This window comes from Monopterus albus, unplaced genomic scaffold, assembly GCF_001952655.1.
Source record: "Monopterus albus unplaced genomic scaffold, M_albus_1.0 scaffold110.1, whole genome shotgun sequence".
NCBI classification, from domain to species: Eukaryota; Metazoa; Chordata; class Actinopteri; order Synbranchiformes; family Synbranchidae; genus Monopterus; species Monopterus albus.
The window spans coordinates 1,238,854-1,255,890 of record NW_018127990.1 but is presented as its reverse complement, the minus strand read 5'-3'; the positions used below and the strand labels follow the sequence as shown (position 1 = coordinate 1,255,890).

At 41.6% G+C, this 17,037-nt stretch overlaps 2 protein-coding genes across 2 annotated transcripts; both read right to left on the bottom strand.

The window, feature by feature from the left end:
- Positions 1-1,428: 1,428 nt before the first annotated feature.
- Positions 1,429-2,847, bottom strand: LOC109966395 (transcription factor HES-5-like). Its single transcript, XM_020611206.1, has 2 exons — positions 2,709-2,847; positions 1,429-2,594 (listed from the first exon to the last, which is right to left on the bottom strand). The coding sequence occupies exons 1-2, from the start codon at positions 2,829-2,831 to the stop codon at positions 2,448-2,450; spliced, it is 270 nt and encodes an 89-aa protein (XP_020466862.1). The 5' UTR covers positions 2,832-2,847; the 3' UTR covers positions 1,429-2,447.
- A 2,033-nt stretch (positions 2,848-4,880) lies between these two features.
- LOC109966405 (uncharacterized) lies at positions 4,881-16,220 on the bottom strand. Its single transcript, XM_020611223.1, has 6 exons — positions 15,817-16,220; positions 13,480-13,703; positions 13,204-13,306; positions 12,628-12,723; positions 11,443-11,957; positions 4,881-11,233 (listed from the first exon to the last, which is right to left on the bottom strand). Exons 1-6 carry the CDS (start codon positions 15,856-15,858, stop codon positions 9,793-9,795), a joined length of 2,421 nt encoding a protein of 806 aa, XP_020466879.1. The 5' UTR covers positions 15,859-16,220; the 3' UTR covers positions 4,881-9,792.
- Between the last annotated feature and the right edge of the window lie 817 nt (positions 16,221-17,037).

Below are 17,037 nucleotides of genomic sequence, written 5' to 3'. Positions count from 1 at the left end.
TAGACAGAGGGAAGGACAGACAGGATGAGAGGAGACAATAAACAGATGGACAATCGCTGTCTCATTCACTGCTCCCTATAGAAAGTACACTGAGTAAACTGATGGCCAGCCTCTTCCTGTGTGGCTGCACAGCGACAGTAGTCCACCTTGGTCGCACTAGTTTGGAGGATAACATCTCCTTCTGTGACCTGTGGTCCTTCAACAGTTTCCAGCATGGTCCTGCCACTGGAGCTCTGGTATGGGAGAAGCACCTCAGACCAAACGTTGCAGCAGAGCGTCAGCCTTTGTGACATACATTCAATAAATTAAAATTAAAAAGAATGCATCAGGCCCAAAACCAAATCCCCGGCGTCCCTAGCCAAAAGGATATTGTTGCTGATTTTTAATAATGCTGACTCAGTACTACGTTTTGATTTAAAACCAGATTGAAATTGCTCGTCAATGCCATTATCTGTCAAAAAAAGCTGGAGTTGGATAAATACAATCTTCTCCAGAACTTTAGACATAAAAGATCATTTAGACACTGATCTAAAATTAGAGAACACTAAAGGGTCAAGATTTGGCTTTTTGAGAAGATGCTGGACAATTGCTTTTTTAAAAGCATTTGGAAGTGAACCTGTACTTAGACATAAATTAATTAGAGCCAGAAAACTAGGCCCAACAGACTCAAAAACATCCTTAGGCAATCTAGTTGGCAAACAATCTAAAGAACAGTGAGATGTCTTAAAGACATAAAGGCCTGGATGACCTGTAACTTCTTACTTCTAAACTCTGGCAAAACTGAAGTCATTGTGCTTGGGCCTGAAAACCTTAGAAATGTGCTGTGTAATCATATAGTTACTTTAGATGACATAGCTCTCGCCTCCAGTACTACTGTGAGGAACCTTCATTTTTGACCAGGATATGTCCTTTAAATCACACATAAACCAAGGCTCTAGAACTGCCTTTGAGCTAGTCTTTACTTATTTTAATTCCATTTATTAATGCATTTTGGTTTTTGGTATTTGTGTTTTACCTAGATACCTTTTCTGCCTCATAGTATTTTATCTATAAAGCACTTTGAATTGTATTAACCTGTATCAAAGGTGCCATATAGTTTGATTTGGCTTTTATTTGAGTCCTTAAAAAAGTTATGTACTGTAGGCTTGATGTTGTCAGTTCATCAGGTTGTTCTTTTAGTCCATGAGAATTTGTATTCTGCTTTGATTTCAGCTAAAATATGAAACTTCATTGAACAGCTAGAGACTCATGTTCCAGGTCTGAGCCACTGGGTGACAACAGAGCAAGCTGCAAAACATACAGTAACACTTATGTGGTCTGTCCTTCATCGTTGCAGTGTAACTTTGTAATTAAAGAAGAAACACATTAATATAAAATGCATCTGATTAGATTATTTTTTGTTTATTTTAACAAACTCAGTGGTAAAGTTTGAAATTTTCAGCTGCAGTCAGAGAGATGTGATGACACATCACAACAATATCTTGGTACCAACTCCAAGGCTCAAAATGAGAAGAGGAACAGTCGTCTTTACAAAAGACAGGGACACTATGAGATAAATCAACACCCAGTGTCATATAAATCATTATTTAACACAGACATTTGCACTTTACAACAAGAATGAAAGAGGAAAAACTGACATCTCTACAGTTAATATCCAGCTATGTTAATTCACTACCATCAGAGACAAAACAAGTTAAGCATTACAACAGTCTGAGACAGGACCTGATTAATAAGCAAACCTCTCAGAAAAAAGGCTAAAAATACACATTGACCCATAACAGTTCAGTGCTGAACAATCAAAGACATTATTATATGTCCACAGACCAAAATGATCACTGACACACTGAATTAGTACATTTTTTCATCACACACTGTATCACCAGAATGTAAGATACACCTCGTTTATATTACTTTTGATTTGACTGAACTATTTATTAATGTTGCTCTTCCTTAACATGAACGATTGTATTTCAATATTTTACTTTTCCCTAGGAATTTTTTTTTTCAACAAGAGAGTCTGATATGCAATAAATAGCGTCTGTTCATAAAAAAGAGCAAGTCTATAAAATTTCAAAGAAACCCATACCAGTAAAAAGGTAACTAATGTTACCATGGCATTATAACAGTACCAGTACATGAAGTACAGTGAGGTATAATAATAATTAGTGATGTAATCAGATTTGATTCATGCAACATGCATGACAAGATGTTCTCTTTCTTAACTTGAAAGATATTGTTTCTGTCATTTCTTTAAGAAATGTCATGTTGAAAAAAATCCAACACACAACCTTCTGTTCATACAGAAGAACAAGTCTATGAAATGTCATAGAAACCACTTCCAGTGATCTTTGACCAATGTGGTCGTCTCAGTTTGTCTGGTAGTAACTCCAATGTGTAGGTGTCTACCACGACCTCCAGGGGGCGCTGTTGACTGGACTCTTCTGTCATCAAACTCTCATCTCCAGGATGTCTGCTTTCTCCAGCTTGGAGTCTGGCTGCTGTTTGAGGAACTCTGGACCCAGGAGAGACTTGAGCTGCTCAATGCTGCTGTTGATTCGCTCTCTGCGTAACTTCTCCACCAGAGGCTTTCTGAGCTACAGAGAGAAGAACAAAGTCATTTATAAAACCTTTTCTGTTGTAAAGTGTGAACATGAACACAAACACCCTCTCATGAATGATGTTTAAGTCTCCTTGAATCTTCAGTTTACCTTGTGGGTCAGAGTCAGGTGCTCCTGAGAACTGGTCATCGCTGCAGTGATTGTCGGGGCCATGTCTGGATCTCTGTGCTGTCCAGGTCTCTGTAGAGAGAATCTGATCTCTGCTGGCTCCATCCCTCCTATTTATAGTCCCACATCTCCATATCAATGTGTGGGTCTTGGTCTAGTTGGACTTTCTCACAGTCTCAGCCAATCAGAGAGCTTAATGAGACAATATGGCATGTGGAGCAGTAACACGGTGAATTGTGCTACATTGCCCCAGGACAATGGTTAGATCTCAGGGGAACAGGTGGAGGACTGGGGGTGATGGAGAGAGACTCACAGAGCCCTGTGTGAATCTGGGAAAGTGGTGACCCTGGGTACAACATCTAAAAGTTTCATTGCTGTATATGCAATTTACCTAAGCCTTCAAAGTTTTCTTGTAATGAAAGCAGTTATTTGTCAGTCACTGGAAAACAATATTAAATGTCCATCTTTTATTTTTATTTAAAATTTATATTAAGTTCCTGGTGTCCAGATGTGGCAGGTGTGTCCTCTGTATTGTGGTCGGGAGCTGGCGTGAGCAGAAAGTTGCTCTCAGTTTCCCACACTTTCTTTGAATGATGTGGTCAGTGCACTACAAAAGAACATTGAAAGGAGGCTTTGTGATGGATGCTGGTCGTGTGCTGTAATGGAGACAGAGCCTGACGTCACTGACCATCTGGAGGGAATGGACCCCATTGGTTGACTTTGAGGTTTTGACAGAACGGTCAAATGCAAAAAAGCAATTAATTGGCTTCCCCTTTTTCAGATTGCAGTTGCAGAAATATAAATATCCAGTCACAGTGAAGCTTTTGTATCATGTCTATACATGGCAGTGGGAGGCTGAGGCAGCTGTTTCCTGAAGTGTGTCAAATCCCCCAGGACAATAGTCGACTGCTGGTGAGGTTAAGGATGCAAATCAACTTGAATTGTGATGCTCATCTTCAGAGCTACCCCATGCTTTGTCCATTAAGTGAAAGTTATGTGTATGCTGGTTCAAAAATGGATTTTGGTCAGCACAGGAAATAGTATTAACTTAATTTGACATCACCTTTTATGTAAAAACAGTTATACAAGCAGGAAATGTTTCAGGCCAGCAGACTAAACATTTACATTGTTATATAGACAGCATATACAGATAATGTGTAATACTCACTTACATTCTCTGTTATGACGGATGTGGTTAGCCACATTTCTACAGTGACGACCAATTTATTCATTAAACACACAATGACAACACTAACACTATTAATCAGTCCCAAAGAGTGAAGTGTGCTGCATCAAAACTACCAAAAATATCCCACATAGTCAGTATATCATGAAATATTGAAAATGAAATGAAAATTCACTCGTACATACAAGTTTTCTGTTTACACACGCTAATGTATACAGCATATCTGTTGTTTAAATTATGGACAGAGACCAAATCTAAATTTACAAGACCTATGTTACTCCATATGTCTGATGCACATCTCATGGTGTCAGAATGAACTTATTACCATATATCCAGCAATATTCATTCTGAATCTGATTTGCCCTTTGATACTGCAGTGTTCATTCTTAACCCCTGTGTCTCCAGGGCAGAGGTCTTGAACTTTAGCCTCAGTGTGGCTCTGTGAGGCACTTTTCCCTGGTTTCCCACACTCTGGCCTGTCACTGCTTTTACTGAAGGATCAATACAAGTGTGTCTCATTATGCATCACATTGGCCGCAATCTGTGGCCTGACATGGATGAGAATGGTAAGTGCACCAGAATCTAATTTTCTTTCTTCTTATATGATCAGAGGTGAGGTAACTTTGACCCGTAATCAACAAGTGCATTTAAAAAAGACATCAAAGATGTCAGCAGATCAAAAAGCCAAATGTAGACTTGAATGCTGTTTGTCACTGAACAGTGGAGTGAAAGCAAAGCACTAGCTCTGCTGTCATAACACAGATTGGTGAAATATATAAACTGTACATGATAAAATGATAAATGAATAGATTTTATCCTCTTTTTCTTCTATTCCAAACAATCGTGAGTGACTACAACAACCTAGAGTTTACTGCTCATATCTGGTAGTCAGAACTTCCCACATTTCAGCTATTTGTTAAGATGTCAATGAAAACACAAAGCCACAGTGTCGTAGCTAATTAGAATCTCTTTATTACAATCACATGTACATCATCATATTCCAAAAAGCTTGCTGGAGTGAAAAGTACCCTTGCACAGATGGATGGAGATGGTGTTCAGGCTGGATGGAGCGATTGTCAGATGGAGTAAAACAAGTGTCGAGTCCCCCAATAGCAAGCCTCTCCGCTCCAGTGTGCTTTTAATTTCACATCCTGTGTGGACAGCAGCGCTATTTTCAGCTCTCTGTGTCCTTGTGTAACGTAAGCAAAAAGAGTGAAAGGGGGGCGGGTGGGAAGAAAAAGTCTCTTCGTCATCCATTATTCAGACTGTTTGAGTCATAGCCAAGAGAGAGGGAAAATGTGGAAACAGACCGGGTGGAGGTTTGATTTCAAAATCTTTCTCTCTGATTCTCAGTGTTTAAAGAATTTTTTTTCTGTAAATCATCTTGTTCTTTGGTTTCCACAGAGTAAGATGAGAAGATGGACATCAGTTTCATGTCGGTGTATCCAGTACAGGGAGAGGCCCAGGACATACTTAGCTTAGGGGAACTGCATCAAATAAAAAGAGAAAAATCCACCTTTCCAAAAAAACCCCAGAACCATCTGATTTGATCACACTCATTGATTAGGGCTGGTAACCCCACTGAGAGTGATTATCTGGTATTGTGCTGCTTCCAAGCCAATCAGACCTTTGCCTGCGGAATGACAAATGGGAACATGGTAGGAAACATTTACACATAAATGTTGCCAAGCATTTGTAGCTGTTAGTGACTCGTATAATAACATACAGTACTTGTTCAGTGAACATGACAACTCCTAGCAGCCATTTAACAGTGGGTCTGTTCTAGTCAAGTGCCCCACTAAGCCATGACAGTATGACAGCCAGTCTGCCAGGAGCTAAATGTTATTCAGCCTTTCTTCATTTTATTATTGTGCCTATGACAAGTCAAAATGTCTTTTGTAAAAAGGCCTGTTGTGTTGCAATTTTTGTTCTGTGAGAGTGATGACTACCTTATTAGCTAACAGCAGTAAATCTGACAGCTCAGATGGGGGTTTTGACGTCCACCATCACTGGTCCAAACTGAAATAACTCAACTACTTGATAGACTTCCAAGAAATTTGATTCCGTGGCGCCCTGGAATTGGAGTAATTTTTGAAATACCATGACTTTTCGTCTAGCTCTAAAATGCTAATTAGTCAATATTAGCTATCTCTGTAATAACATTAATGATATAGTCCATCTACAACATCTGACTCTGGAGAAGCTGGCCAAGAAGAAGACAAAAATGTCATAGTGCTCCTTTAAAGCTACAATATGTAACTTTTTCAAATATTTTTATTGTAGGAATATGCTCCAAACCTTGTCTTAATGTGAAGAGGTGCTGTCGAAGCTTATTGTGACCCGAGACTAATTGAATAGCACTGGCAGCAGTGCAGAGATATTAGCTTCTAAAAGGCTTTGAGTGGGATTGCCCTCTCTAACCAGTCAGAAATGTTCAGGTTTCTCTGCTTGATCAGTAAATTTTGTTCTATTCTCATCAATGGTAATTTCATAATGACAAATATTTGAAGAGCTGGGCAGAGCATGATGGAGCGCAGCAGATTGTAGTAGAGCACGATGGAGCAGGGAGAGGGAGCGCTGGGCGGAGCAGAGTGGGTTGAATTGGAATTTCATGCTGGTACTACCTTAAGTTACATACTGTAGCTTTAGGCATGAAGCAGTCAGTGATCCTATCCATAATTTATGGATGCCACAGTTGGCATTCAGAACAAACTGAACCATTTTCTATGAATTATATTGTGAGTGTTAAATGTATTATTACTACAATGTTCATCTCTGTGCTGTATATACAGTCTCTGTAACACAGCTAGAAGCCTACAGAATCACATGATAAACCAGTGGAGGTGTCTGATGGCATCAGCATGTCCTGTTTTTGATTCCAACCTCATCTGTGCCTTCTGACAAAATCAATATGTACATGTCATAATGACACAAAACAACAGTAAAATTCAATTTAGCTATTTAAAGAGACAATAATATTCACAATGTATGTTCACTTTTTGAAAATGATAAATCAAAGTTTCACCAGATTTTAAGTAATTAAAGTAGATTTTAAAGATCATAGAAACTTTTCACATTGGTTTTGTAACCATCACAAGAAAAATACTTAGATATGTCCAACACAATCACGATAAACTGATTTTTGCTTTCATAAATAATTGTGATAGTTTATAAAGAAACATCAACACACACTGTCGTTCTATCTACAGTCGATCCACTGGCCTCAGTCCCTGGTGCAGAAAGGCAGGGAAAATCTTACGTAGAAAAATTATGTGCAAAAAGTTGTTTTCTTCTTTCTCTCTCATGGAAAACAAGGTAAAGGATGTAAATGTCTACATCACCATTACTCTTGCCGTGTTAGATTCTAGGGTCACTGTGCACTTGTGGTGACTTGTCACTATTGTGCATTGGTTTGATTTAAAACAAGTTACTGCATTTGATGGAAACCTGACAGGCAGGGCATACAACACCATTGTCTAGCTTGAGGTATTATTGCACATTTTCTCAAACTGCAGACCTGGAATCAGTAGACTTCAGATTTACTCACACCATACCTGCTTGTAGTGGAATGTGAACAACAACAACGCTGTTTGTCCTGACTGCAGAGGCGCTTCAGCCATCTGGACACCCTAACATAAAGTTGGCTTGAGGTGTATCTTCTCTTCTGTAGAATAATCTCCACAGCCAACGCATCACTGTAGATTTCAGTAAACATGCATAAGCTGTTACCTGGGAAGGTAGCTCTGTAAACATCCTGCCAACAGTAAAGACACAAGCAGGAACAGGGAGCCTCTTGCCATAAAGGGCCAAGAGTTTGATGCTGCATTCATGCCATGTCAGCAGAACAGTTATTACCACTTTGGAACATTCAAGCATTATGGTGCCTTCATAATTTTTTCAGGCAGGAAGCTGCTACTGCCACCCAACTAATTTAGTGTTTTGCATTTTGACTGGGCGTCAGCGGGAAGCTATTGGCTAGCTACCTCCAGTCAAGTTGTTGCTATCCATCAACTCTGATCTCATCACACAGAAACACTTAGACGAGTGAGATGGAGCTGAAAATAAAGAATGGTTAGAAACATTAAGCACATAAAATAGTATGTTTAGCTAATTGATATCATAAACATAATTTAGTAAACCAGACTGGATAACCAAACTGACTTTCCTTAAAGACCAGTTATGTTATTTCATATTTTTGCTGATGAAGAGGTTTATAATCAATGAGACCATGTAAACCATGTAACTAGCCACCATAGATGTATGACAGTAGATTATAGTGGCCATGGTTACAAAGCAGGCTGCAGCAGCACATTGCAAAAGTTCAGCCATCATCACAAATAACTGTGCACAAGTGTGTCGCCCTGCTGCTGCCTCCCATGGAGTTTACAGTGAAAACAATGGAAGCAGTGGCAACGCTGTCTGAAATAGGTCTGGTGCTCACAGCAGATACAAGAACATTAATTCAAATGAGCAATTTTTGACTGTTTTTTGACATATATGTTCTGTAAAATATGACATGAATGCAGCATGTTGAACAAGTTGCACAAGCAAGTGAATCACATTTTTCTTTTCATTACTACAAAAGCTCCCACCAATTAATACTTTAATTGTAAACAGAGTTTTTTTTTAAAAGCCATTCAGGATTTGGTAGCAAATCTCAGATGTCATTGTCTGCATTGCTACAGCAGATGTGTTCTGTGGCCCTGGTGAAAAAGCAGATCTATGTAATCTGTCATTAGTGCGCAGCCAGGTACGTCACACAGAACAGTATTGCTCCCCGAAAGATCGTGGTCTGTTTGAGGATTTGAATCCAAACTCAAATTTTTGTAATTTTGCCAAAGGATCTGTGAAATTATTATAGCATAAGATGTTACATGACACATATGATGCAAATATTGTCTCTCATCTGACCTTGTTCAGTTGTTTCTCATTACAAGCATCATGCACCAATACACACACTTTATCCAGAATGCTGTACAGTGGAGACACACCCACACATAAAGCTATCAGTTGAGGTGAAGTAGAGCAATGACAGTGAGGTTTCCTCTCTCACACAGCTGATAAAGAAACAGTCCAACATTTCCTTAAATCCTCTTGTTTTCTGTCTTCACCGGAGTCATATGAAAAGATGGACATCAGTTTTATGTTTGTGCCTCAGGTACAGAATGGACAGCTGTCTCTGAAACATTCAGTGGACAGCAGTGTGGAAAGAAAACAGTGCGCATTGTGCTGTAGTGCAAACAGTTTGTGTGGTTATACATTTTGAAGCTGTATGACATCCGCATAGTGGTCTACATGCATGTGATTAGTTGAAAGCAAGATCTTTCAGGTCCTTGCAACCACACAGATGCACAGCTTATGTTTGAGCATGAGTTTACAGCATGCAGACCCTTGTGATCATGCAGATGCAGAAAGTATAATTTAAGATACAAGACTAAGAAATTAATCAGGATGAATAAAGATTAACAAATCAAGTTAGCTAGATGAGAATTAACTAGATTATTTAGTTGGATAACATTATGTTAGATTAATTCAGACATTTATGTAAAACAGGGCCCAACCTTGTTTAGCCTTGCTTATCACAAAGACTGGAAGAAAAAAAACTTCCCACAACACACAGCTTTGGACTTGTTGCAAGGTTGTTTTTTTAGGTGCTAGCTAAGCTAGCAGGTGCCTCTGGCTTCTAATCTTTGTGCCAAGCTAGGCTAAATTCATCCTGGACCTAGCTCTGTACTGGACACATAAGGATGAAACTGCTATCCATCTTCACATCTGACTCTGGAATGGACAGAACAAGAAGGTTTATTTCAATGTTGTATTGTTAACTTAACGTTACACACACTCACACACAGTGTTACAGTTAGACATGGGTCCATGCAGTTAGACAGTGGTGACCGTCAGCAGGGAGCTGGGACACAACATGTCCTCCTGGTTGTCCAGCCTGGTTCCGTGAGTCAGCAGCTCCTCCACTGTCGTCCAGTCATCCAGCAGCTTCCTGTTCCTCAGACGACTCAGCTTCCGTTGACTCAGCTCCAGGACTGTGTTGCACCGCCCTTCTGCAAAAGGTCCAACTCCTCTGCTTTCCAGCACACTTCCATCTCCAACACAGGCTCCTCCTCCTCCTATGATGACTCCTCCCCTGCTGACGGTGTCTCGTGTGGTCCCTCTGGCCTGCAGCTGCTGCTGCCTCTGCTCACGGGCCAACAGGAAATGTTCTCTCCTCTCTGTACGACTCCAGTACCGACCCATCAGCATATCGGTGTTGGTCTCCTCATCGGTACTCATCCCGCTGCGTTCATCTGCAAGTTGAGATGCCCGATCTCTCAGAAGCTGACTCCTGGAGCTCCGTGAGGTTGTGTTGGGTTTGGAGCTTGGATTAAGTTTTGGCTGCAGACTAGAACTGGGATTAAGGCTTGAACTCAAATGTGTGTGTCCTTTCTTTGCTTCCCATCCAGCAGCAGTGCCCACCCCTATGTGGCCCTCCAGGGTGCTATAGAGACCTCTGCCTCCCCCACCGGCCTGGGACTGACGACTGGCTGGTTTCGGCCAGGTGTCATTGATGTCTCCAGCCTGAGGAGGGTGGACCAGAATCTGTAGGTGCTGCTGCTCTCTGACTTGATTCCTCTCTAACTCCTGCTGCCTCTCTCTGTCCATCTCCTCCTGAATCTTTGTCTCCCTTTCCCTCTCCAGCTCTTTCTCTTTTTGGATTTGCCGCTGCTGTTCCAGTTCCCTCTCAATCTCTCTGTCCCTTTCTGTTATCACTGGCTCATTTATCAAGGTTCTTTCTTGTGAGTGCCACCAATCGTGGTGAGCAATCTGGCCATTAGAGTTGTTGTCAAGGTGTCTCTCATGGGTGCTGGCACCCCTCATTTGCCCCAAATTGGCGGGGTGTTGCTGGTGTGAGAGGGCCAGTCCTGCCGGGTGGGAAGGCATCATATCTGCCACTAGCTCTACTTCCTCTGGTAGGCCTTGCGGCAGGACATTGCCTGGTGCGACAACTCCACAGTGGTGCAGGGTTGATGCACAGTAGGAGGGGGAAGCTGGGTGGCTGGCCCTGCGACGGTACTCCTGTGGAGGAGGCCGATGGTGCAGAGTTCGACTTCTTCTCAGCATCCCCACTGAGCTGGAGCCCTGGTGGTGTTGCTGCATGGGTACTAGTGGTCTTCTGTGGCTGGATGGGGTGCTGCAGGTGGAGAGGACTGGGGCAGTCAATCTTGAGACTGTAGTGTGAGCATGAGAAGGATTGAACAGAGCTCCACTGCTGGAGCTGTGATTGTTCAGACAGGGACGGTCCGCTTTATGGAACTGGACTGATGAAACCCTGGAAATACAAACACTGAAGTCAAAAAACAAACAGCCCCAAAACATGTACGAGGACACAGACGATAGCAAGTCTGACAGCAAAACTAAGACTGGACTAACTCTGTACACTTTATGAAACCAGCCCCAAATGCTGTTGCTATTAAACTTGATCTAATATTTACACCAAGTTTGTCATATTGCAAAAGCAGTTATTCTACCAGCTGCTACCTGAAAAGTCCACGAGATGGGAGGTCCATGACAGGCCCGGCGGTCTCCTCCATCCCAAGCTGCACATGCTGACATTGCGGTTGCATAGTCAGCGCCTCTGGGATGGCCTCCAGTAGCTCACGGTGGCTCTTAGGACAGCTATCACGCCGCTCCCGCCTCTCGCAGGGGTCGCCCTGATGTTGCAGTCTGGCATTGTACAGCCGCATTCGCTTCTCCAGCAGCCTCTGGAAGTGCCTAAACTCTCCAGTGCTAACACTGTAGAAGCCAGAGTCGCTGAGCTCAGAAGAAATAAAAGACTCAGAGGAAGGAGAGCCACCACCTCCAAAGCCCCCACAACCCCCAGGGGCAAGGGCCCCATGTGAATGACATTCCTCCAGACCTCCCTCCTCTGTCTCCAGTCCCGAGAGGTCCCCCTGGTGGAGGGAACCATCCGTCCAACCCAGACCGCTGTCCAGCTCATGGTGGAGAGGCAGGAAGCCCAGCGGCTTCTCCAGCATGAAGTCCTCATCATCTGTCTGCAATGACAAGTATATAGTTATGTTTTTATGAAATTCTCACTAATTTTCTAAAACAGCTTGTCACTGTAGGTTTGTAACATCCTTTACTTAAACAGGAGGAAATATGGCATTGGTTGGCAACTGTTTTGAGTGGTTAGTGGAACATAACTCACTGCCACTGTGTGAGTCACTGATGTGTTTTTAATAGTTTTCTAACAGCAGTGGAGCTCAGTGGCACAGAGCAATGAGCTATATCGGGCTTTGGATACACAGACAGTGCTTGTTATTAAAATCAGTTCATTGCTGGTTTGGCTCTGCACATGGGATGTGCTGACAATTAATTTTGTGATTCAAGACTTGAGGACACCTCGATCAAGTGTTGCGTCCAGAGTGAATCGGGGGGATTGAAAGGATATTGTTGATGTTGTGCTACATTCTAATATCAGCAGCACCACTGGGTATCATGGTGTTATGATGATAGTTTTGATATTGATATCAGTTGATGTTGTCATACTTGTTTTCTCATGATAACATGATAAAAACAGTTACAGCTACTCTCAGCTTCCGTCATTTCTACTCAGAATGATAGAGGGGTTTGGTATCAGTATTAAAAAAGAATCTTACTGCCACTGTTATTGAAAAATGACAACATGTAGCTCTAGCTATAAGACAGCAGCAGTTTTGATACCTGACTGTGACAGCCATTAGGTTCATCTACGTTGGTACTGCAGCATCCCATCAGGCAGTTCTGTCCCTTTGGTCGACGACTGGTTAGTTCTAGGTCCTGAGGGGTTCAAGATGTGAAACAAAGAAAATTATGAACAGTGCAAAGCTGTTGTATGTAATGGTTTCATGCCTGCTCAAAGCTCTACCAAACCATACATAAAGACTAAGGCTAAGAGAAATTGTGTATTTAGTCATTTTTTGGCAAAATAAAAAGTGTTGTTTCTGATCATGAAATGATGGAGAAAACTGCATTGACAGTTTGATACGTTTTCTTGTATAAAAAGGTAAAACTGCAGTGTAAAAAGGACACTGCAGTTATCTAGTTTGTCTCTTCATTCTTGCTACCTGGAGGAGGTCATGCAGCTTTACAAAATGTTGTCAGGTGTTCAATCAATCAATCAATTTCTTTTAGGAGAGCGAAATGCAACCAGACATTCCACTTGGTTCTTGATGGAGTGTTTTAACTATATTTTTATATTGTATATATTTCAACTATATTTGTTCAATCAGTATAATATGTTTTTTTTCATAGTGTTACCTGGTGGCTGATGTCCACAGTGTCCCGTGGGGAGTTGGACAGGTAGCTGTACCGTCCTCCATCACAGCAGTCTTGTGGCAGAGACAGATGGTTGTAATAATGTCTGTGACAGATGACAAGAACACAGAATGTACATATTGCATTGTTGTATTGCTGTTTTGACATTTCAACCAAACTAAACCTACTTATTTTTCATCCAAGAAAAAGCTGTCCATACTACTGAAACTATTACCCAACTGTACAGCCACTCGTCATTTTGTCTTTCCATTTGTGTACCTGTCCTGGTATGAGGGGCTAGAAGCGTTAAGTCCCGCCCCCATCAATGGGAGGGGCAGGTTGAGATGCTGCAGGTTGAGGGGTAGGGGTTCCCAGGTTCCTCGCTCTGCGTCTTTGCCACGACCCCTCTGGCCCTTGATTTGCATGGTAATTGGATGCTGACTGGCTGCCAGTATCCGCAGAGCATCTCGTTGACTAAGATGTGCAAAACTCCGCCCACTCACCTGAGCAAAGCAGATAGATGGAGATAAGGGACAAGATGTTAATAAACAGCTTCCTTTTCCCACATCCAGCAGTCATAGAGCAATGTGATCATCTCTTCCAAGTCATATTTGTATCCAATATTCACTTTCCCAAACAGTGTGTTCACACACAGGGATTCAAACATTTGCACTGAGGACAGTTTTCATTCATTGTGAATGAGACGTACACTAGAAGGAAAATTTGTGGAACCCTCAACTTTTGAAAACATCCTCCCTGTGTTTCACTGTACCCAGATGCTGCAAACTTTAGCATCATTAGCATTAGTGTTAGCTAGAGTTGGTCAGTACAAGATACAGTACATAGATTCACTCTGACACTGAGCAGAACCAACTTACTCATTGCTGAAATGTTCAAATCATTTTAGATTAGTGTAGGTAGCATCTAGATCTCTAGCATCTTCGACAGCCAGGAGGAATAAAACAGAGGTCTCCACACCATTGATTTCTGTTTTATGTCTTGCTTTTTCAAAGGCATGGAGTACAATACACTGTCGCACAGATTGTTATCAAAAATATTTTGGTCTACAGGACAAAATTACTGGATGTTATCTGGAAATAAAATTACTGTTACACAATAAATTCTATAAACTTAACACCTGGATCAACTTATACTATGATAATGGGACTATACTGTTTCTCTCTCATGCATTTCTGTATCTAGAATTATTTTTGTGTGATACTCTGACTAATGCCTGGTTGGCTGAAATGAGTGTCCTCAGACAAGACACCTTCTCTGTAAGATTTCCATCCATCCATTAGGCTACCTATACTGCTTTTCCATTCATAGCTGCAGACAATTTAGAGTTACCAGTCAACCTAAGCTGCATATCTTTGGGCTACGGCAGGAAGCAGGAGAAAACCCATAGAGGCAAAAGGAGAACAGGCAAACTCCACACAGGAAGGAGGTAGGCCCAGGTTTGAACCCAGAACCTTCTTGCTGTGAAATGACAGCGCTAGCCATTGCACCACCATGCTACTTACCCTGCTTTTATCTAACAATTACTGAAATACCCAACTTTAACATTTCTAGCTCAGGATAATAACCATGGTTATCTCAGCATGAACTTGGATGTGTACATATTAGGTTTATTGCAAGGCTCCATTACACATAAGAGTTTTAAAGAAGTTGTATTTTACCAGGCAGGGAAGGGCTGATGACAAGCTGCTTTCTAGATGCAGTGTGGGAAAAGTCACCATATCTTTGCCTCTGCTGCACTATTCTTTTTTTGTTTCTCTATCTGTCTCTCACATCAACTTTACAGAAGTGGCAAACTGGACGACTGTTTATCCAGCCATGCATCCATTGACACTGCAGTCAAATTTTAGGTTTCCGGTGTAGTTTTTTTTATTATTTTGTTTTACATTATCACAACACTACATAGAGAAAACTCTGAATTGGTTGACATTATTCAGCTGGATCTTAAAACACAGCTCTGCAGAGAGATGTTCCATTTAAGCATGTCAAACTTGTCAAATGTCATTGATTTCAGTCTAATATGATAAATGTGGACATGATGTCCATGTTTGCACTAAACAGTTAACACCCGCGAACCAACATAAAGCTCATCCAGCTTCACACACATGCACATCCATGCCTACATACGCAGCTCAGCAGCCATCATATTAGACACATGAACCTTATTGTTAACTCCAGTACATCACAACCTACAATACATCGTAAGTCACTCTTTGCTACATTCAACCTGACACACACATACACACACACAAACACAGTAGCCTATGAGCTGAGAAGCACAAAATGGCACCTGTATGTGGAGACAGAAGACGACAGCAAAACGGCTGTCAGCCTTCAGCAGACGGTGAATATCAGCCACATTCTGGCACACAACTGAAATATTCCGCATATTTGCAAAAAATGTAGACCTTTAAACCTCTAAGATTAAAACACACATATGAGGTTTATTGTTCACACAAATGCAGAGTCCTGCAGAAATCATGAAATTCTGGCGTTTGGCATTTGCATCCACACATAAATTTGGATGTGCCTTACAGAGCTCATCTTCTATTAAGATGCCATCAATCATAACCATGAGGCAGATCTTTGGTTACTCACCGTTTGGTCACCCATCCATGGACCAGAGAGCCAGCAGCCCATCGTCACGGCAACAGACAGCTGCCTTGGTTCCTGTGAAAATCAACGACGGTGCTGTTTCCTCCAGCAGATCCTCTCTTCCTCCTCCTCCTCACTCCCTGTCAATCTCTCCTCAGTGTGGCTTTCACTTTCACTCTCTTCGCAGCATCTGTTTTCGCCTCTCCGTACTCTTCCCTTCTTCTTTTCTTCTATATATCCTTCTTCTTTCCTTTTTCATCTATTTTTTAGGCATCTTTATCCTCGCCCCTCCCCCTTTCTTTATAGCCCCAGATCTTAGCATCCTGCACACATACACACACTCACTCACTCATGCATGCATGCAACGCTGCAAAGGAAAAAAAATATGCGCAGGCTGACACAGTGTGTTCAGAATTGGAGAGGGAAACACACGCAGTCACATAGTGAGGATGGTGTCTGATTGGTGGCCTTTTAAGGGTCATCAGCCAATTGGATGCAGTGGTCTCCCTCGGGATATCTTCCTCTCTGACTGAAACCCCTTAGCAAAGCCTCGGCATGTGCAGGAAGCAACCTGTATTGTAGCAATACACACAGTAACAGAGGAAACACCATCCAACTATACATCATCTGTAGCTGCTCATTAAGGCTCCTCCAACAATGTGACTCAAGACATGCTGGGAGATACAAGGTCTAATGTCTTAGATTGGGGAGAAATTAGGGCGAATCTTCCTGAACTCACTGTAGAAAATTTTATAAAAAAAAAAAACAAAACAAAAAGGACTAATTTTGGAAGGGATCCAAGAATGGTCAGACCTGGTCTAAACAGACCCAAGGACAATTGATCCAGTATTAAAGTGCACTCAAACTGACAGTTTAGTCCTAATCTGTTGCTTCTAAACCCTGGTATGGACTAAAAAACTACACCTAGGTTGATGTGGTCTGCACTGAATATGGTGCACAAACATAAGAAGTATATGTAACTGCAAATTTCATTCTCTGTAATTGTAGAATCTATAGCTGAATTACACTACTAGAAATAGGCAAAAAAAGTCTTGTGAAACTTCAGGCTTTCTTCCCGTTTGTGTTGTAAAAAGATTTGATGGGTTGGGGCACAGACCTCGGCACAGAAACGCCTGGTGGATTGTAGGAATAATAGCAGCTGTTAATGACAGGCTGAAACACAATGTGTTGCTCATTATAATCTATAATTTTCTTGTTCAGCAG